Here is a 22,338-nt window from a genome sequence, read left to right on the forward strand (position 1 = left end):
CTTATGGGTCTCTGTGGGTCACTTATGGGGCTCTATGGGTCACTTATGGAGAACTTGTGGGTCCTATGGGGCACTTGGGGGTCACTAACAGGCACTTATGGGGCACTTATGGGTCGCTAAGAGTCACTTATGGGGCACTATCAGTCACTGGTGGCGCACTTATGGGTCTATAAGAGATACTTATAGGGCTCCATGTGTCACTTATGGGGCACTACAGGTGACTTATGGGGCTCTATGGGGCACTTATGGGGCACTACAGGTGACTTATGGGGCTCTATGGGGCACTGTCGAGACTCTATGGGGAACTTGTGGGTCGCTATTGGACACTTGGGGGTCACTCACAAGCCCTTATGGGGCACTTATGGGTCTCTAAGTGCCACTTATGGGGCTCCATGAGTCAGTTGTGGGTCACTCTAGGCCACTTATGGGGTTCTATGGGGCACTTATGAGGCTCTAGAGGTCACTTGTGGGGCACTTATGGGACTCTATGGGGCACTTATGGCGCTCTATGCATCACATATCGGGCGCTATGGGTCACTTATGGGGCTCTATGGGGCACTTATGGGGAACTTGTAGGTCGATTTTGGCCACTTGGGGGTCACTAACATGCACTTGTGGGGCGCTAAGAGTCACTTATGGATCTCAATGGGTCACTTATGGGGCTCTATGAATCACTTCTGGGGCATTATACGTCACTTATGGGTCTCTATGTGTCACTTATGGGTCTCTATGGGTCGCATATGGGTCTCTGTGGGTCACTTATGGGGCTCCATGAGTCAGTTGTGGGGCACTATGGGGCACTGACAAGACGCCATGGGGCACTTATGGGTCTCTATGGGTCAGTTATGGGTCTCTATGGGGCACCTATGGGGAACTTGTGGGTCACTAGGGGGTCAGTAAGAGGCACTTATGGGGCTCTACGGGGCACTTATGGCACACTAATGGGGAACTTGAGAGTCGCTATGGGGCACTTGGGGGGCAATAAGAGGCTCTTATGGGGCACTTATGGGTCCTTATGGGACACTTATGGGTCTCTGTGGGTCACTTATGGGTCTCTATGTGTCACTTATGGGCCTCTGTGGGTCACTTGTAGGTCTCTAAGGGTCACTTATGGGTCTCTGTGGGTCACTTATGGGTCTCTAGTGTCACTTATGGGTCCCTATGTGTCACTTATGGGTCTCCATGAGTCACTTAGAGGTCCCTCCTCAGTGCAGTCTATGGGGCCCGGACGTCTGGGTCCCTCCTGAGTCAAATCTATGGGGCCCGGACACCTGGGTTCCTCCTCATTAAAATCTATGGGGCCCGGACGCGTGGATCCCTTCTCATTCAAATCTATGGGGCCCGGATGCCTGGGTCCATCCTCATTCAAATCTATGGAGCTCGGACGCCTGAGTCCCTCCTCGGTCATATCTATGGGGCCCGGATGCCTGCGTCCCTCCTGAGTCAAATCTATGGGGCCCGGACGCCTGGATCCCTCCTCGGTCAAATCTATGGGGCCCGGACGCCTGGGTCCCTCCTCGGTCAAATCTATGGGGCCCGGACGCCTGGGTCCCTCCCGAGTCAAATCTATGGGGCCCGGACGCCTGGATCCCTCCTCAGTCAAATCTATGGGGCCCGGACGCCTGGGTCCCTCCTCAGTCAAATCTATGGGGCCCGGACGCCTGGGTCCCTCCTGAGTACAATCGATTCTATGGGGCCCGGACGCCTGGGTCCTTCCTCGTTCAAATCTATGGGGCCCGGACGCCTGGGTCCCTTCTCATTCAAATCTATGGGGCCCGAACACCTGGGTCCCCTCCCCAGTGAAATCTATGGGGCCTGAACGCCTGGGTCCCTCCTCGTTCAAATCTATGGGGCCCGGACGCCTGGGTCCTTCCTTAGTTATGGGTCTCTATGGGTCACTTATCGGTCTCTATGGGGCACTTATGGGCCTGTATCCGTCACTTATGGGGCTTTATGTGTGACTTATGGGTCTCTGAGGGTCACTTATAGGTCTCTATGGGGCACTTATGGGCACTATGGGGCACAGGGGAGGCGCTATGGGGCGAGGGACCCAGGAGTTCGGGAGGGACTGAGTCTGTGTGGGTCACTTATGGGGCTCTATGGGGCACTTATGGGGCACTAATGGGGAACTCATGAGTCGCTATGTGGCACTTGGGGGGCACTATCAGGCACTTATGGGTCGCTAAGAGTCACTTATGGGGCACTATCAGTCACTTGTGGGGCACTTATGGGTCAATAAGAGTTACTTATAGGGCTCCATGTGTCACTTATGGGGCACTACAGGTGACTCATGGGGCTCTATGTGTCACTTATGGGGCACTATAGGTGACTTATGGGGCTCTATGGGGCACTCGCGAGAAGCTATGGGGCACTTATGGGTCTCTCTGTGTCACTTATGGGGCTCCATGAATAAGTTGTGGGTCACTCTAGGCCACTTATGGGGTTCTATGGGGCACTTATGGGGCTCTATGCATCACATATGGGGCGCTATGGGTCACCTATGGGGCTCCATGGGGCACGTATGGGGAACTTGTGGGTCGATTTTGGCCACTTGGGTGTCACTAACAGGCACTTATGGGGCGCTAAGAGTCACTTATGGGGCACTATCAGTCACTTGTGGGGCACTGATGGGTCTATAAGAGTTACTTATAGGGCTCCATGTGTCACTTATGGGGCACTACAGGTGACTTATGGGGCTCTATGTGTCACTTATGGCGCACTATAGGTGACTTATGGGGCTCTATGGGGCACTGCTGAGACTCTATGGCGCACTTATGGGGAACTTGTGGGTCGCCATTGGACACTTGGGGGTCACTCACAAGCACTTATGGGGCACTTATGGGTCTCTAAGAGCCACTTATGGGGCTCCATGAGTCAGTTGTGGGTCACTCTAGGCCACTTATGGGGTTCTATGGGGCACTTATGGGGCTCGATAGGTCAGTTGTGGGGCACTGGGGACATGCTATGGGGCACTTATGGGGCTCAATGGGGCACTTATGGGGCTCTATGTATCACATATGGGGCTCTATGGGTCACTTATGGGGCTCTATGGGGCATGTATGGGGAACTTGTGGGTCGATTTTGGCCACTTGGGGGTCACTAACAGGCACTTATGAGGCGCTAAGAGTCACTTGTGGGTCTCAATGGGTCACTTCTGGGGCTCTATGAATCACTTATGGGGCACTATGGGTCACTTATGGGTCTCTATTGGTCACTTATGGGTCTCTATGTATCACGTATGGGTCTCTATGTGTCACTAATGGGTCTCTATGTGTCACTTATGGGTCTCTGTGGGTCACTTATGGGGCTCCATGAGTCAGTTGTGGGGCACTATGGGGCACTGATGAGACGCTATGGGGTACTTATGGGTGTCTATGGGTGAATTATGGGGCTCTATGGTGCATCTATGGGGAACTTGTGGGTCACAAGGGGGCACTTGGGGGTCAGTAAGAGGCACTTATGGGGCTATATGGGGCACTTATGGGGCACTAATGAGGAACTTGAGGGTTGCTATGGGGCACTTAGGAGGCACTTATGGGTCTATAAGAGTTACTTATGGGTCTCTATGTGTCACTTATGGGTCTCTATGGGTCACTTGTGGGTCTCTATGGGTCACTTATGGGGCAGTATGGGTCACTTATGGGTCTCTGGGTAACGTATGTGTCTCTGTGTCACTTATGGGCCTCTATGGGTCACTTAGAGGTCCCTCTTCAGTGCAATCTATGGGGCCCGGACGCCTGGGTCCCTTCTTGTTCAAATCTATGAGGCCCGGACGCCTGGGTTCCTTCACATTCAAATCTATGGGGCCCGGACGCCTGGGTCCCTCCTCAATACAATCGAATCTATGGGGCCCGGACGCCTGAGTCCCTCCAGAGTCATATCTATGGGGCCCGGACGCCTGGGTCCCTCGTCATTCAAATCTATGGGGCCCGGACGCCTGGGTCCCTCCTGACTCAAATCTATTGGGCCCGGACGCCTGAGTCCCTCCTCAATACAATCGATTCTATGGGGCCCGGACGCCTGGGTCCCTTCTCATTCAAATCTATGGGGCCCAGACGCCTGGGTCCCTCCTCATTCAAATCTATGAGGCCCGGACGCCTAGGTCCCTCCTCAGTGCAATCTATGGGGTGGGCATCCCCCACTTGGGGGACACGAACAGGCACTTATGGGGCGCTTATGGGTCTCTATGGGTCACTTATTGGGCACTATAGGTCATTTATGGGGCACTATGTGTCACTTATGGGGCTCTGTGGGGCTCTTATTGGTCTGTATGGGTCACTTATGGGGCTCTATGGGGCAGTAATGTGGAACTTGTGGGTCGCTATGGGGCACTTGGGGGTCACTAACCCTTAAGTGTCCCAGATATGGCTCATAGGGCCCCATAAGTGACCCATAGAGACCCATAGTGCCCCATAAGTGACCCATACAGACCTATAGGTGAACCATAGTGCCCCATAAGTGAACCATAGAGCCTCATAAGTGACCCATACACACCCATAACTGACCCATAGAGCCCCATAAGTGACCCATAGTGACCAATACGTGACCCATAGAGCCCCACAAGTGACATATAGTGACCTATAAGTGCCTCATAGTGTCTCCTCAGTGCCCCACAACTGACTCACGGAGCCCCATAAGTGACTCTTAGCGACCCACAAGTTCCCCGTTAGTGCCCCACAGAGCCCCATAAGTGACCCATTGTGCACAATAAATGCCTCATAGAGCCCCATAAGTGACTTATAGTGTACCATAAGTGACCCATACAGACCCATAGAGCCCCATAAGTGACCCATAGACCCCCATAAGTGACCCATACAGACCCATAAGTGGCTCACAGAGAACCATAAGGGACCCATAGTGCCCCATAAGTGATCCATAGAGCCCCATAAGTGAACCATAGAGCCCCATAAGTCACCCATAGAGCCCCACAAGTGACATATAGTGACCCGTAAGTGCCCCATAGTGTCTCCTCAGTGCCCCACAAGTGACTCATGGAGCCCCATAAGTGACTCTTAGCGACCCACAAGTTCCCCATAAGTGCCCCATAAGTGACTCATAGAGACCCATAAGTGACCCCATAGAGCCCCATAAGTGACCTATAGTGCCCCATAAGTGACTCATAGGTACTGGGGCCCCCGAACTCCTGGGTCCCTCGCCCCATAGCGTCTCCCCAGTGCCCCATAGAGCCCCATAAGTGACCCAGAGAGCCCCATAAGTGACTCATAGAGCCCCATAAGTGCCTGTTCGTGTCCCCCAAATGCCCCATAGCGACCCCCAAGTTGCCCACTAGTGCCCCATAAGTGCCCCATAGAGCCCCATAAGTGCCTGTTAGTGACCCCCAAGTGCCACATAGCGACCCATTAGAGCCCCATAAGTGCCCCATAGAGCCTCATAAGTGACCCATAGCCCCATAAGTGACCCATCGAGCTCCATAAGTGACCCATTAGTGCCCCATAGAGCCCCATAAGTGCCCCATAGAGCCCCATAAGTGACCCATAAGTGTCCCATTAGTGCCCCATAGAGCCCCATAAGTGCCCCATTAGTGCCCCATAAGTGCCCCATAGAGCCCCATAAGTGACCCATTAGTGCCCCACAGAGCCCCATAAGTGACCCATAGAGACCCATAAGTGACCCATAGAGACCCAACCCGTGTCCCCAACTTGCACCAAGGATGTGCTCGAGATGGGACCCAGGAGTGCCCCAAGGGACTCAGGAGTGCCCCAAGGGACCCAGTCTCTAAGAGTCACTTATGGGGCTCCATGAGTCACTTGTGGGTCGCTATGGGGCACTGGGGCGACACTATGGGGCACTTGTGGTTCTGTATGGGTCACTTATGGGGCACTATGGGTCACTTATGGGGCACTAATAGGGAACGTGTGGGTCACTATGGGGCACTTGGGGGTCACTCATAGGCACTTATGGGGCGCTATGAGTCACTTATGGGGCTCCCAGAGTCACTTGTGGGGCAATATGGAGCTGTGGAGATGCTATGGGGCACTTATGGGTCCTTAAGAGTCACTTATGGGGCTCTATGGGGCACTTATGGGGCTCTGTGGGGCACCTATGGGGAACTTGTGGGTCGCTATGGGGCAATTGGGGGTCACTAATAGGCAGTTATAGGGCACTTATGGGGCTCTATGAGTCACTTATGGGGCTCTAAGGGGCACTTATGGGCCTCCCTAAGTCACTTGTGGGGCGCTGAGTGGCACTGATGGGGCTCTATGAGTCACTTATGGGGCACTTATGGGTCACTTATGGGGCGCTATGGGGCACTAATGGGGAACTTGAGGGTCGTTATGGGGCACTTGGGGGTCACTAACAGGCAGTCTTGGGGCACTTATGGGTCGCTGTCACATATGGGGCTCTATGGGGCACTGATGGGGCACTATGGGGCACCATAAGTTCCCCATTAGTGCCCCATAAGTGACCCATAGCGCCCCATAAGTGACCCATAAGTGCCCCATAAGTGACTCATAGAGCCGCATCAGTTCCACACTGAGGACTCAGGAGGGACCCAGGCGTCCGGGCCCCATAGATTTGACCGAGGAGGGACCCAGGCGTCTGGGCCCCATAGATTTGACTGAAGAGGAACCCAGGCGTCCGAGCCCCATAGAGTTGACATTGGAGGGACGCAGGCGTCCGGGCCCCATAGATTTCAATGAGGAGGGATCCAGGCGTCCGGGACCCATAGATTTGACCGAGGAGGGACCCAGGCGTCCGGGCCCCATAGATTCGATTGTACTGACGATGGACCCAGGCGTCCGGGCCCCATAGATTTGAATGAGGAGGGACCCAGGCGTCCGGGCCCCATAGATTCGACTCAGGAGGGACCCAGGAATCCGGACCCCATAGATTTGAATGAGAAGGGACCCAGGCGTCCGGGCCCCATAGATTTGACAAAGAAGGGACCCAGGCGTCCGGGCCCCATAGATTTGAATGAGGAGGGACCCAGGCGTCCGGGCCCCATAGATTCGACTCAGGAGGGACCCAGGAATCCGGACCCCATAGATTTGAATGAGAAGGGACCCAGGCGTCCGGGCCCCATAGATTTGACAAAGAAGGGACCCAGGTGTCCGGGCCCCATAGATTTGAATGAGGAAGGACCCAGACGTCCGGGCCCCATAGATTCGATTGTACTGAGGAGGGACCCAGGTGTCCGGGCCCCATAGATTTGACTCAGGAGGGATCCAGGCGTCCGGGCCCCATAGATTTGAATGAGAAGGGACCCAGGCGTCTGGGCCCCATAGATTTGATCGAGGAGGGACCCAGGTGTCCGGGCCCCATAGATTCAATTGTACTGAGGAGGGACCCAGGCGTCCAGGCCCCATAGATTGCACTGAGGAGGGACCTCTAAGTGACCCATAGAGACCCATAAGTGCCCCATAGCGTCTCGTCAGTGCCCCATAGTGCCCCACAACTGACTCATAGAGTCCCATAAGTGACCCATAGTGCCCCATAAGTGACCCATAGAGTCCCATATGTGACCCATAGAGACCCACAAGTGCCCCGCAGCATCTCTCCTGTGCCCCATAGAGCCCCATAAGTGACTCTTAGCCCCCCATAAGTGCCTGTTAGTGACCCCCAAGTGGCCAAAATCGACCCACAAGTGCCCATAAGTGACCCATAGCGCCCCATATGTGATGCATAGAACCCCATAAGTGCCCCATAGCATGTCCCCAGTGCCCCACAACTGACCTATCGAGCCCCATAAGTGCCCCTTAAAACCCCATAAGTGGCCTAGAGTGACCCACAACTGACTCATGGAGCCCCATAAGTGACTCTTAGCGACCCATAAGTGCCCCTTAAGTGCCTGTTAGTGACCCCCAAGTGCCCCATAGGACACACAAGTTCTCTATAAGTGACCCATAGAGACCCATAAGTGACACATAGAGACCCATAAGTGACCCACAGGGACTGGGTCCCTCCCGAACTCCTGGGTCCCTTGGGGCACTCCTGGGTCCGTCCTGCACTCCTGGGTCCCTTCCCCGAGAACTCCTGGGTCCCCTCCCCGAACTTCTGGGTCCCTTCCCCCAGAACTCCTGGGTCCCTTCCCCCAGAACTCCTGGGTCCCTCTCGAACTCCTGGGTCCCTCCTGAAATCCTGCGTCTCTTGGGGCACTCCTGGGTCCCTTGGGGTATGCCTGGGTCCCTCCCTGAACTCCTGGGTCCCTTCCCCCAAAACTTCTAGGTCCTTTCCCCGAACTCCTGGGTCCCTTGGGGCACTCCTGGGTCCCTTGGAGGGCTCCTGGTCCCTACCCGAACTCCTGGGTCCCTCTCTGAGTACTGGGTAGCTTGGGGCACTCCTGGGTCCCTCCCGAACGCCTGGGTCCTTTGGGGCACTCCTGGGTCCCTCCCGAACTCCTGGGTCCTTTGGGGCACTCCTGGGTCCCTCCCGAACTCCTGGGTCTCCCCCGAACTCCTGGGTCCCTTGGGGCACTCCTGGGTCCCTCCCCAAACCACTGGGTCCCTCTCGAACTCCTGGGTCCCTCCTGAAATCCTGGGTCCCAACCGCACGCCTGGGTCCCTCCCCCGAACTCCTGGGTCCCTTCCCCCAGAACACCTGGGTCCCTCTCTGAGTACTGGGTCGCTTGGGGCACTCCTGGGTCCCTCCCAGAACTCCTGGGTCCCTTCCCCTGAACTCCTGGGTCCCTTCCCCCAGAACTCCTGGGTCCCTCCCCCAGAACTCCTGGGTCCCTTCCCCCAGAACTCCTGGGTCCCTTCCCTCAGAACTCCTGGGTCCCCTCCCTGAACTCCTGGGTCCCTCCCGAATTCCTGGGTCCCTTGGGGCACTCCTGGTTCCCTCCCCAAACTACTGGGTCCCTCTCCCGAACTCCTGGGTCCCTTGGGGCACTCCTGGGTCCCTTCCCAGACTTCCCGGGTCCCTCCCGAACTCCTGGGTCTCCCCGAACTCCTGGGTCCCTTGGGGCACTCCTGGGTCCCTCCCCAAACCACTGGGTCCCTTCCCCCCGAACTCCTGGATCCCCTCCCCCGAACTCCTGGGTCCCTTCCCCCGAACTCCTGGGTCCCTTCCCCCCGAACTCCTGGGTCCCTTCCCCCCGAACTCCTGGGTCCCTTCCCCCGAACTCCTGGGTCCCTTCCCGAACTCCTGGGTCCCTCTCTGAGTACTGGGTAGCTTGGGGCACTCCTGGGTCCCTCCTCTGAACTCCTGGGTCCCTCCCGAACTCCTGGGTCCCTCCCCAGACTTCCTGGGTCCCTTCCCTGAACTCCTGGGTCCCTTCCCCCGAACTCCTGGGTCCCCTCCCCGAACTCCTGGGTCCCCTCCCCGAACTCCTGGGTCCCTTCCCGAACTCCTAGGTCCCTGAGTACTGGGTAGCTTGGGGCACTCCTGGGTCCCTCCTGAACTCCTGGGTCCCTCCCCAGACTTCCTGGGTCCCTTCCCCCCGAACTCCTGGGTCCCTCCCCCAGAACTCCTGGGTCCCCTCCCCCCGAACTCCTGGGTCCCTCCCCCGAACTCCTGGGTCCCTCCATTCAATCTGTCGCCACTTTATTGTCACCACGGGGGGGCGGGGGGAGGGGGAAAGGGGGCGGGGCCAGGGGAGCAGCGGGGGCGGAGTGCTGATGAGGCGGGCGGTGACGTCGGCGATGACGTCAGCGGTGACGTCAGTAGGCGTGGTTGGACACGAAGAGCGATTCGGTGGCGGCGGCGCCGGCGGTGCCGCTGGGGGTGTATTTGCCTTGGCACGCCAGGGAGTTCGCCTGGGGACAGTGGGGACAATGGGGACATTGGGGTCAATGGGGACATTGGGGTCAATGGGGGCAATGGGGACATTGGGGTGAATGGGGACAATGGGGTCAATGGGGACACTGGAGGCAATGGGGACAATGGGGGCAATGGGGACAATGGGGACATTGGGGTCAATGGGGACATTGGGGGCAATGGGGACAATGGGGACAATGGGGTCAATGGGGACACTGGAGGCAATGGGGACAATGGGGACAATGGGGGCAATGGGGACAATGGGGTCAATGGGGACATTGGGGGCAATGGGGACATTGGGGGCAATGGGGACATTGGGGGCAATGGGGGCAATGAGGACAATGGGGGCAATGGGGACATTGGGGACAATGGGGGCAATGGGGACAATGGGGGCAATGGGGGCAATGGGGTCAATGGGGACATTGGGGGCAATGGGGACAATGGGGACAATGGGGACATTGGGGTCAATGAGGACATTGGGGTCAATGGGGACACTGGAGGCAATGGGGACACTGGAGGCAATGGGGACACTGGAGGCAATGGGGACATTGGGGTCAATGGGGACATTAGGGGCAATGAGGACATTGGGGACATTGGGGTCAGTGGGGACAATGGGGACATTGGGGTCAATGGGGACACTGGAGGCAATGGGGACATTGGGGACATTGGGGACATTGGGGACATTGGGGACATTGGGGACAATGTGGACACTTGGGGTAATGCGGGCAATGGGGACAATGAGGACATTGGGGTCAATGGGGACAATGGGGATAATGGGGACAATGGGGGTGATGAGGACAGTGGGGTCAATGGGGACATTGGGGTCAATGGGGACAACAAGGACATTGGAAGCAATGGGGACAATGGGGACAACAGGGACATTGGGGACATTGGGGACAATGGGGTCAATGGGGACACTGGAGGCAATGGGGACATTGGGGGCAATAGGGACAATGGGGACATTGGGGTCAATGGGGACAATGGGAACATTGGAGTCAATGGGGGCAATGGGGACATTGGGGGCGATGGGGACGATGGGGGTGATGGGGACATTGGGGGCGATGGGGACATTGGGGAAAATGGGGTCAATGGGGACATTGGGGGCAATGGGGACACGGGGACAACAGGGACATGGGGACATTGGGGGCAATGGAGGCAATGGGGACATTGGGGGCAATGGGGACATGGGGTCAATGGGGACATTGGGGGCGATGGGGACATTGGAGGCGATGAGGACAGTGGGGACATTGGGGGCAATGGGGACATTGGGGGCAATGGGGACACTGGAGGCAATGGGGTCAATGGGAACAATGGGGACACAGGGATAACAGGGACATGAGGACATTGGGGTCAATGGGGACAATGGGGTCAATGGGGACATTGGGGACAGTGGGGGCGATGGGGACATTGGGGACAATGGGGGCATTGGGGACAATGGGGTCAATGGGGACATTGGGGTCAATGGGGACATTGGGGTCAATGGGGACAATGAGGACAGTGGGGTCAATGGGGACATTGGGGTCAATGGGGACGATGGGGACATTGGGGACAATGGGGACACTGGAGGCAATGGGGGTGATGAGGACACTGGGGTCATTGGGGGCAATGGGGACATTGGGGACAATGAGGACATGGGAACAATGGGGTCATTGGGGACATTGGGGGCAATGGGGACGTTGGGAACATTGGGGGCGATGAGGACATTGGGGACAGGGGGGGTGATGGGGACATTGGGGGCATTGGGGACAATGGGGACAATGGGAACACTGGGGGCAATGGGGACATTGGGGGCAATGGGGACAACAGGGACATGGGGACAATGGGGACATTGGGGGCAATGTGGACAATGGGGTCAATGGGGACAATGGGGGCAACGGGGACATGGGGACAATGGGGATAACAGGGACATGGGGACAATGGGGACACCTGGGACAATGGGGTCAATAGGGATAACAGGGACAAGGGGACAAGGGAGACACTCAGACATTGGGGACAACGGGGACAATGCGGCCAACGAGGACAATGGGGACAATGGGAATATTGGGGACAATGGACACTTGGGGACAATGGGGACAAGGGGGATAATGGGACAGCGGAGGGACAATTGGACAGCATCACAGCGGGGACACGGGGTGACAATGGGGACAGTCCCTGCGATGGCAGTTGTGGGGTGACACCGCTTGGGTGCCACCACCCGGACCCACCTTGACACTGACCACAGTGGGGTGACAATGACATTGACACCATTGACATTGACTTGACGTTCTCCTCCCGTCCCCGTGTCCCCAATGTCCCCATGTCCCCTCCCACCTTCTGATGTCACCCATGGGTGACCCAGGTTGACATTGATGACATTCAGTTGACAATGACATTGACCCCCTTGACATTGACCCCATTGACATTGACTTGACGTAGTCGGCAGCGACTTCTTCTCCTCCCATCCCCATGTCCCCCCATGTCCCATGTCCCCCAATGTCCCCATGTCCCCCAATGTCCCCATGTCCCCCCCATGTCCAATGTGTCCTCCAACCTCCCAATGTCCCCATGGGCGACCCACCTTGACCTTGATGACATTGGGTTGACAATGACATTGACCCCATTGACATTGACCCCATTGACATTGACTTGACGTAGTCGGCAGCGACTTCTTCTCCTCCCATCCCCATGTCCCCCCATGTCCCATGTCCCCCAATGTCCCCGTGTGCCCCCCATGTCCAATGTGTCTTCCAACCTCCCAATGTCCCCATGGACGAACCACATTCCCAACATTGGGTTGACAATGACATTGACCCCATTGACATTGACTTGACATAGTCGGCAGCGACTTCTTCTCCTCCCATCCCCATGTCCCCCCATGTCTCCATGTCCCCCCAGTGTCCCCCTATGTCCCCATGTCCCCTCCCACCTTCTCATGTCCCCATGGGCAACCCACCTTGACGTTGGGTTGACAATGACACTGACCCCATTGACATTGACCCCATTGACATTGACTTGACGTAGTCGGCAGCGACTTCTTCTCCTCCCATCCCCATGTCCCCCCATGTCCCCATATCCCCCAATGTCCCATATCCCCACCATGTCCCCGTGTTCCCCCATGTCCCCATGTTCCCTCCCACCTTCTGATGTCACCCATGGGCGACTCACCTTGACATTGGGTTGACATTGACCCCATTGACATTGACTTGACGTAGTCGGCAGCGACTTCTTCTCCTCCCATCCCCACGTCCCCACCAAGTCCCATGTCCCCCAATGTCCCCACGTCCCCCAATGTCCCCGTGTCCCCCAATGTCCCCGTGTCCCCCAATGTCCCCATGTCCCCCCGATGTCCCCGGTGCCGTACCAGGGCGCGTTTGACGTACTCCTCCTGGGCAGCCTTGGTGTTGTCCTTCTTGCCGGCCCACGCGCGCAGGGCGGACGCCTGCAGCGCGCGCCCGTAGGAGAAGGTGAGCGCCCATGGGCGCAGCAGGGGGCAGCGGTTGATGGCGTTGAGGTTGATGGACGCCTCCTCCTCGCTCTGCCCGCCCGATAGGAACGTGATGCCTGCGGAACAGGGGGTGGGCTCAGGGGGGACGTGGGGACACCGTGGGGACAGCATGGGGACAGCATGGGGATGGAGATAGGAACGCATGGGGACAGCATGGGGATGGGGACACCATGGGGATGGAGATGGGGACACATGGGGCCATGGGGATGGAGATGGGGACACCATGGGGATGGAGATGGGGACACCATGGGGACACCATGGGGATGGAGATGGGGACACCATGGGGATGGAGACGGGGACACCATGGGGACACCATGGGGATGGAGATGGGGACACCATGGGGATGGAGACGGGGACACCATGGGGACACCATGGGGACAGAGATGGGGACACCATAGGGATGGAGATGGGGACACCATGGGGATGGAGATGGGGACACCATGGGGACACCATAGGGATGGAGATGGGGACACCATGGGGATGGGGATGGGGACACCATGGGGATGGGGACACCATGGGGATGGGGACACCATGGGGATGGGGACACCATGGAGACATGAAAATGGGGATGGGGACACCATGGGGACACCATGGGGATGGAGATGGGGACACCATGGGGACACCGTGGGGATGGAGATAGGAACACATGGGGACACCATGGGGACATGGGGATGGAGATGGGGACACCATGGGGATGGAGATGGGGACACCATGGGGACACCATAGGGATGGAGACGGGGACACCATGGGGACACCATGGGGATAGAGATGGGGACACCATGGGGATGGGGACACCATGGAGACATGAAGATGGGGATGGGGACACCATGGGGACACCATGGGGATGGAGATGGGGACACCATAGGGATGGGGACACCATGGGGACATGAAGATGGGGATGGGGACACCATGGGGACATCATGGGGATGGAGATGGGGACACCATGGAGACACCATGGGGATGGAGATGGGGACACCATGGGGACACCGTGGGGATGGAGATAGGAACACATGGGGACACCATGGGGACATGGGGATGGAGATGGGGACACCATGGGGACACCATGGGGATGGAGATGGGGACACCATGGGGACACCATAGGGATGGAGATGGGGACATCATGGGGATAGAGATGGGGACACCATGGGGATGGGGACACCATGGAGACATGAAGATGGGGATGGGGACACCATGGGGACACCATGGGGATGGAGATGGGGACACCATGGGGACACCGTGGGGATGGAGATAGGAACACATGGGGACACCATGGGGACATGGGGATGGAGATGGGGACACCATGGGGACACCATGGGGATGGAGATGGGGACACCATGGGGACACCATAGGGATGGAGATGGGGACATCATGGGGATAGAGATGGGGACACCATGGGGATGGGGACACCATGGAGACATGAAGATGGGGATGGGGACACCATGGGGACACCATGGGGATGGAGATGGGGACACCATGGGGACACCGTGGGGATGGAGATAGGAACACATGGGGACACCATGGGGACATGGGGATGGAGATGGGGACACCATGGGGATGGAGATGGGGACACCATGGGGACACCATAGGGATGGAGACGGGGACACCATGGGGATGGAGACGGGGACACCATGGGGACACCATGGGGATGGAGATGGGGACACCATGGGGATGGAGATGGGGACACCATGGGGATGGAGACGGGGACACCATGGGGATGGAGACGGGGACACCATGGGGACACCATGGGGACAGAGATGGGGACACCATGGGGACGGAGATGGGGACACCATGGGGATGGAGATGGGGACACCATGGGGACACCATAGGGATGGAGATGGGGACACCATGGGGATGGAGATGGGGACAGCATGGGGACAGCATGGGGACAGCATGGGGACAGCATGGGGACAGGGACAGCATGGGGATAGAGATGAGGACACCATGTGGACGCCATGGGGACATGGGGATGGAGATGGGGACAGCATGGGGACATGGGGACACCATGGGGACAAGGGAATAGAGATGGGGACACTATGGGGATGGGGATACCATGGGGACACCATGGGGATGGAGATGAGGACACCATGGGGCACTGTGGGGACACCATGAGGACATGGGGATGGAGATGGGGACACCATGGGGACACCATGGAGACATCAGGATGGGGATGGGGACACCATGGGGACACCATGGGAATAGAGATGGGGACACCATGGGGACATCAGGATGGGGATGGGGACACCATGGGGATGGGGACACCATGGGGATGGGGACACCATGGGGACATCGGGATGGGGACACCATGGGGATGGGGACACCATGGGGATGGGGACACCATGGGGACATCGGGATGGGGACACCATGGGGATGGGGACACCATGGGGATGGGGACACCATGGGGACATGGGGACACCATGGGGACATGGGGATGGAGATGAGGACACCATGGGGACACCACGGGGATGGAGATGGGGACACCATGGGGATGGGGACACCATGGGGATGGGGACACCATGGGGATGGGGACACCATGGGGACATGGGGATGGAGATGAGGACACCATGGGGACACCATGGGGATGGGGACAGCATAGGGAGATGAAGATGGGGATGGGGACACCATGGGGCCATGGGGATGGAGATGGGGACACCATGGGGCCATGGGGCCACCCTGGGGCCACCCTGGGACCCCATGTCCATACCGGGGACGGCGGGCGGCACGGTGCGGCGCAGCGCGGTGACGGTGGCCATGGCGATCTCCTCGGGGCTGTACTTCTTGGGGCACGCGTGCCCCGGCGTCACCATGTTGGGCTTGAGCAGCGTCCCCTCCAGGTACACGTGGTGGTCGCTCAGCGCCTTGTACACGGCGGCCAGCACCTGCACATGGGGCAGGATGGGACATGGGACACCATGGGAACACCATGGGGACACCATGGGGACACCATGGGGACACCATGGGGACATGGGACAGAGATGGGGACAGAGATGGGGACACCATGGGGACACCATGGGGATGGAGATGGGGACAGAGATGCGGACATGGGATAGAGATAGGGACAGCATGGGGACACCAGGGGGACAGTGATGGGGACACCACAGGGACACCATGGGGACATGGGATAGAGATTGGGACACCATTGGGACACCATGGGGACACCATGGGGACACCATGGGGCTAGAGATGGGGCTAGAGATGGGGATAGAGATGGGGACAGAGATGGGGACAGAGATGGGGACACCATGGGGACAGAGATGGGGACACCATGGGGACACCATGGGGACACCATGGGGACACCATGGGGATAGAGATGGGGACGCCATGGGGACAGAGATGGGGACAGAGATGGGGACACCATGGGGATAGAGATGGGGACACCATGGGGACAGAGATGGGGACAGAGATGGGGACACCAAGGGGACACCATGGGGACACCATGGGGACACCATGGGGACACCATGGGGACAGAGATGGGGACACCAAGGGGACAGAGATGGGGACACCATGGGGACACCATGGGGACACCATGGGGATAGAGATGGGGACAGAGATGGGGACATGGGATAGACATGGGGACACCAAGGGGAAAGAGATGGGGACACCATGGGGACATGAAGATAGAGATGGGGACACCATGGGATAGAGATGGGGACACCATGGGGATAGAGATGGGGACACCAGGGGGACAGAAATGGGGACAGAGATGGGGACAGAGATGGGGACAGAGATGGGGACATGAAGATAGAGATGGGGACACCATGGGACAGAGATGGGGACACCATGGGGACAGAGATGGGGACACCATGGGGACAGAGATGGGGACACCATGGGGACAGAGATGGGGACATGAGGATAGAGACGGGGACACCACGGGACATGGGGACACCACGGGACATGGGGACACCACGGGACATGGGGACACCACGGGGACACCGAGGGACATGGGGACACCATAGGGACACCAGGGGACATGGGGACACCGAGGGACGTCACCCACCTTCTCGGTGACGTACTGGCAGTGCTTGAGGTCGTGGTCGCCGTCAGGGAGGATCTCGGGCTCCACGATGGGGACGATGCCGTTCTGGGGGGACATGGGGACATTAGGACCAAGGGGGGGACACGGGGACGTCGGGACAGGGAGGGGACATGGGGACGGGGCCCAAGGGGCACTTGGTGGCAATGGGACACGTCTGGATGGAGCTGGGGACGTGGAGATGGGGACAACGTGGGGACACCATGGGGACACCATGGGGACATGGGAATACAGATGGGGACACCATGGGGATGGAGATGGGGACACCATGGGGATGGAGATGGGGACATGGGAATAGAGATGGGGACACCATGGGGACACCATGGGGACATCAGGATGGGGATGGGGACACTATGGGGACACCATGGGGACACCATGGGGACATGGGAATAGAGATGGAGACACCATAGGGACATCATGGGGACACCATGGGGACAGCATGGGGACATGGGAATAGAGATGGGGACACCATGGGGACACTATGGGGACATCAGGATGGGGATGGGGACACTATGGGGACACCATGGGGACATGGGAATAGAGATGGGGACAACATGGGGACACCATGGGGACACCATGGGGACATCAGGATGGGGATGGGGACACCATGGGGACATGGGAATAGAGATGGGGACACCATGGGGACACCATGGGGACATGGGAATAGAGATGGGGACACCATGGGGATGGAGATGGGGACATCATGGGGACACCATGGGGACATGGGGATGGGGACATGGGGATGGGGACATGAGGATGGGGACACCATGGGGACATGGGAATAGAGATGGGGACACCATGGGGACATCATGGGGACACCATGGGGACACAGGGACGCAGCCAAAGTGGCACCTGGTGGCAATGGGACATGTCTGGGTGGAGCTGGGGACATGGGGATGGGGACACCATGGGGACACCATGGGGACACCAAGGACCAAAGGACATGGGGACATGGCCTGAGTGGCTTCTGGTGTCATTGGGACATGGGGGGACACGGGGTGACATGGGGGGACACAAGGAGGTGCCACCGTGTCACTCGGAGGCCTCAACCCCAATGGACCCACCATTGACCCAAAACCCAACCAATGTCCATGATGGTTGTGTGCGTGATGCCAACCCATGGGGGGACATGGGGGGACATGGGGGGACATGGGAGGACCCAGGGGGACCTGGAGGGACCCGGGGGGACACGGGGGGACACAAGGAGGTGCCACCGTGTCACTCGGAGGCCTCAACCCCAATGGACCCACCATTGACCCAAAACCCAACCAATGTCCATGATGGTTGTGTGCGTGATGCCAACCAATGGGGGGACCTGGGGGGACACGGGGGGACATGGGGGGACATGGGGGGAAACGGGGGGACATGGGGGGACATGGGGGGACACAAGGAGGTGCCACCGTGTCACTCGGAGGCCTCAACCCCAATGGACCCACCATTGACCCAAAACCCAACCAATGTCCATGATGGTTGTGTGCGTGATGCCAACCCATGGGGGGACATGGGGTGACATGGGGTGACATGGGGGGACCCGGGGGGACATGGGGGGACATGGGGGGACACAAGGAGGTGCCACCGTGTCACTCGGAGGCCTCAACCCCAATGGACCCACCATTGACCCAAAACCCAACCAATGTCCATGATGGTTGTGTGCGTGATGCCAACCCATGGGGGGACATGGGGGGACATGGGGGGACCCGGGGGGACCCGGGGGGACACGGGGGGACACAAGGAGGTGCCACCGTGTCACTCGGAGCCCTCAACCCCAATGGACCCACCATTGACCCAAAACCCAACCAATGCCCATGATGGTTGTGTGCGTGATGCCAACCCATGGGGGGACATGGGGGGACATGGGGGGACCCGGGGGGACCCGGGGGGACACGGGGGGACACAAGGAGGTGCCACCGTGTCACTCGGAGGCCTCAACCCCAATGGACCCACCATTGACCCAAAACCCAACCAATGTCCATGATGGTTGTGTGTGTGATGCCAACCCATGGGGTGCCATGGGGGGACATGGGGGGACATGGGGTGACATGGGGGGACCCGGGGGGACCCGGGGGGACACGGGGGGACACAAGGAGGTGCCACCGTGTCACTCGGAGGTCTCAACCCCAATGGACCCACCATTGACCCAAAACCCAACCAATGCCCATGATGGTTGTGTGCGTGATGCCAACCCATGGGGGGACATGGGGTGACATGGGGGGACCCGGGGGGACACGGGGGGACACGGGGGGACACAAGGAGGTGCCACCGTGTCACTCGGAGGTCTCAACCCCAATGGACCCACCATTGACCCAAAACCCAACCAATGTCCATGATGGTTGTGTGCGTGATGCCAACCCATGGGGTGCCATGGGGGGACATGGGGGGACATGGGGGGACATGGGGGGACTCGGGGGGACATGGGGGGACCTGGGGGGACACAAGGAGGTGCCACCGTGTCACTTGGAGGTCTCAACCCCAATGGACCCACCATTGACCCAAAACCCAACCAATGTCCATGATGGTTGTGTGCGTGATGCCAACCCATGGGGGGACATGGGGGGACATGGGGTGACATGGGGGAACACGGGGGGACACAAGGAGGTGCCACCGTGTCACTTGGAAGCCTCAACTCCAATGGACCCACCATTGACCCAAAACCCAACCAATGTGGGTGATGGGACGTGATTCAACCCATGGGGGGACATGAGGTGACATGGGGGGACACGGGGGGACATGGGGGGACACGGGGGGACACGGGGGGACACAAGGAGGTGTCACCGTGTCACTTGGAGGCCTCAACCCCAATGGACCCACCATTGACCCAAAACCCAACCAATGTCCATGATGGTTGTGTGCGTGATGCCAACCCATGGGGGGACATGGGGGGACATGGGGTGACATGGGGGGACCTGGGGGGACATGGGGGGACATGGGGGGACACCTGCTGGCAGATGCTGGCGTAGCGCGCCAGGACGTTGGCGTTCTCCAGCACGGCCAGGCGGGACGGCGTGTGCGCCGAGATCTTGAGCACGCAGCGCCACTTGGCGAAGTCCGCCCCGTCCTTCTTGTACTGCGCACAGCGCTCCATGAGCCCGTCGAGTCCTGGGGACATGGGGACAATGGGGGCGATGGGGGCGATGGGGACATTGGGGGCAATGGGGGCAAAGGGGGCAATGGGGTCAGTGGGGGCAATGGGGGGAATGGGGGGAATGAGGACATTGGGGACGATGGGGACATTGGGGGCGATGGGGGCAATGGGGACATTCGGGGTGATGGGGGCAATGGGGACAATGGGGACATTGGAGACAATGAGGGGAATGGGGACAATGGGGGGAACGGGGGGAATGGGGAGAACGGGGGGAATGGGGACATTGGGGACATTGGGGACAATGGGGACAATGGGGACAATGGGGACAATGACACCTTGTACTGGGCACAGTGCTCCATGAGGTCATTGAGCCCTGGGGACAATGGGGACAGTGGGGACATTGGGGGCAATGGGGACGATGGGGACGATGACACCTTGTACTCAGGACAACAGGGTCTATGAGGACAACGGGGACAACAGGGACAATGGGGTCTATGAGGACAATGGGGACAAGAGGGCAACGGGGTCTATGGGGACAAAGGGGACAAGAGGGACAATGGGGACAATGGGGACAACAGGGTCTATGGGGACAATGCGGACAAGAGAGACAATGGGGACAACAGAGACAATGGGGACAAGAGAGACAACGGGGTCTATGGGGACAACGGGGACAAGAGGGACAATGGGGACAACAGGGACAAAGGGGTCTATGGGGACCACAGGGACAATGGGGTCTATGGGGACAATGGGGACAACAGGGACAACAGGGTCTATGGGGACAATGGAGACAATGGGGACAACGGGGACAAGAGGGACAAGAGGGACAATGGGGACAAGAGGGACAATGGGGACAAGAGGGACAACGGGGACAACGGGGTCTATGGGGACAACGGGGACCAGAGGGACAAGAGGGACAAGAGGGTCTATGGTGACAACAGGGACTAGGGGGACAATGGGGACAAGAGAGACAATGGGGACAACGGGGACAAAAGGGTCTATGGGGACAATGGGGACAAGAGGGACAACGGGAACAAGAGGGACAACGGGGACAAGAGGGACAACAGGTTCTATGGGGACAATGGGGACAACATGGTCTATGGGGACAATAGGGACAACAGGGACCAACAGGTTCTAGGGGGACAATGGGGTCTATGGAGACAATGGAGACACTGGGGACAATGGGGACAACGGGGACAAAGGGGACAAAGGGGACAAAGGGGACAAAGGGGACAAGAGGGACAAGAGGGACAACAGGGTCTATGGGGAGAATGGGGACAACAGGGACCAACAGGTTCTATGGGGACAATGGGGTCTATGGAGACAATGGAGACAATGGAGACAGGAGGGACAATGGGGACAACAGGGACAACGGGGACAACGGGGACAACAGGGACAACGGGGTCTATGGGGACAACGGGGACAAGAGGGACAACGGGGACAAGAGGGACAACGGGGTCTATGGGGACAATGGGGACAATGGGGACAATGGGGACAATGGGGTCTATGGGGTCTATGGGGACAACAGGGACAAGAGGGACAATAGGGTCTATGGGACAATAGGGACAAGAGGGACAAGAGAGACAACGGGGTCTATGGGGACAACAGGGACAACAGGGACAATGGGGACAAAAGGGACAATGGGGACCACAGGGACAACAGGGTCTATGGGGACAATGGGGACAATGGGGACAACAGGGTCTATGGGGACAATGGGGACAAAAGGGACAACGAGGACAAAAGGGACAATGGGGACAATGGGGACAACAGGGTCTATGGGGACAATGGGGACAAGAGGGACAACGGGGACAATGGGGACAATGGGGACAATGGGGACAACAGGGACAAGAGGGACAACAGGGTCTATGGGACAACAGGGACAAGAGGGACAATGGGGACAAAAGAGACAACGGGGACCACAGGGACAACAGAGTCTATGGGGACAATGGGGACAAAAGGGACAACGAGGACAAAAGGGACAATGGGGACAATGGGGACAACAGGGTCTATGGGGACAAGAGGGACAAT

The 22,338-nt window shown here is 58.5% G+C and overlaps 1 protein-coding gene across 5 annotated transcripts in view; it reads right to left on the minus strand.

Annotated features, from left to right (window-relative positions):
- Positions 1-9,501: 9,501 nt before the first annotated feature.
- The window catches only part of ALDOA (aldolase, fructose-bisphosphate A), a 33,353-nt gene continuing 20,516 nt past the window's right edge, over positions 9,502-22,338 (minus strand). For all 5 annotated transcript variants that reach the window (XM_080361464.1, XM_080361466.1, XM_080361465.1 and 2 more), the window contains exons 5-9: positions 20,167-20,327; positions 17,196-17,279; positions 15,903-16,077; positions 13,058-13,257; positions 9,502-9,716 (exon numbers count right to left, since the gene is read on the minus strand). In XM_080361464.1, coding sequence (XP_080217590.1) covers positions 9,621-9,716; positions 13,058-13,257; positions 15,903-16,077; positions 17,196-17,279; positions 20,167-20,327 — 716 coding nt within the window. In that variant the 3' untranslated portion in view covers positions 9,502-9,620. The remainder of the gene's footprint in view (positions 9,717-13,057; positions 13,258-15,902; positions 16,078-17,195; positions 17,280-20,166; positions 20,328-22,338) is intronic.

The sequence above is a fragment of the Nesoenas mayeri genome, assembly GCF_963082525.1.
Source record: "Nesoenas mayeri genome assembly, chromosome: 32".
In the NCBI taxonomy this organism is placed as follows: domain Eukaryota; kingdom Metazoa; phylum Chordata; class Aves; order Columbiformes; family Columbidae; genus Nesoenas; species Nesoenas mayeri.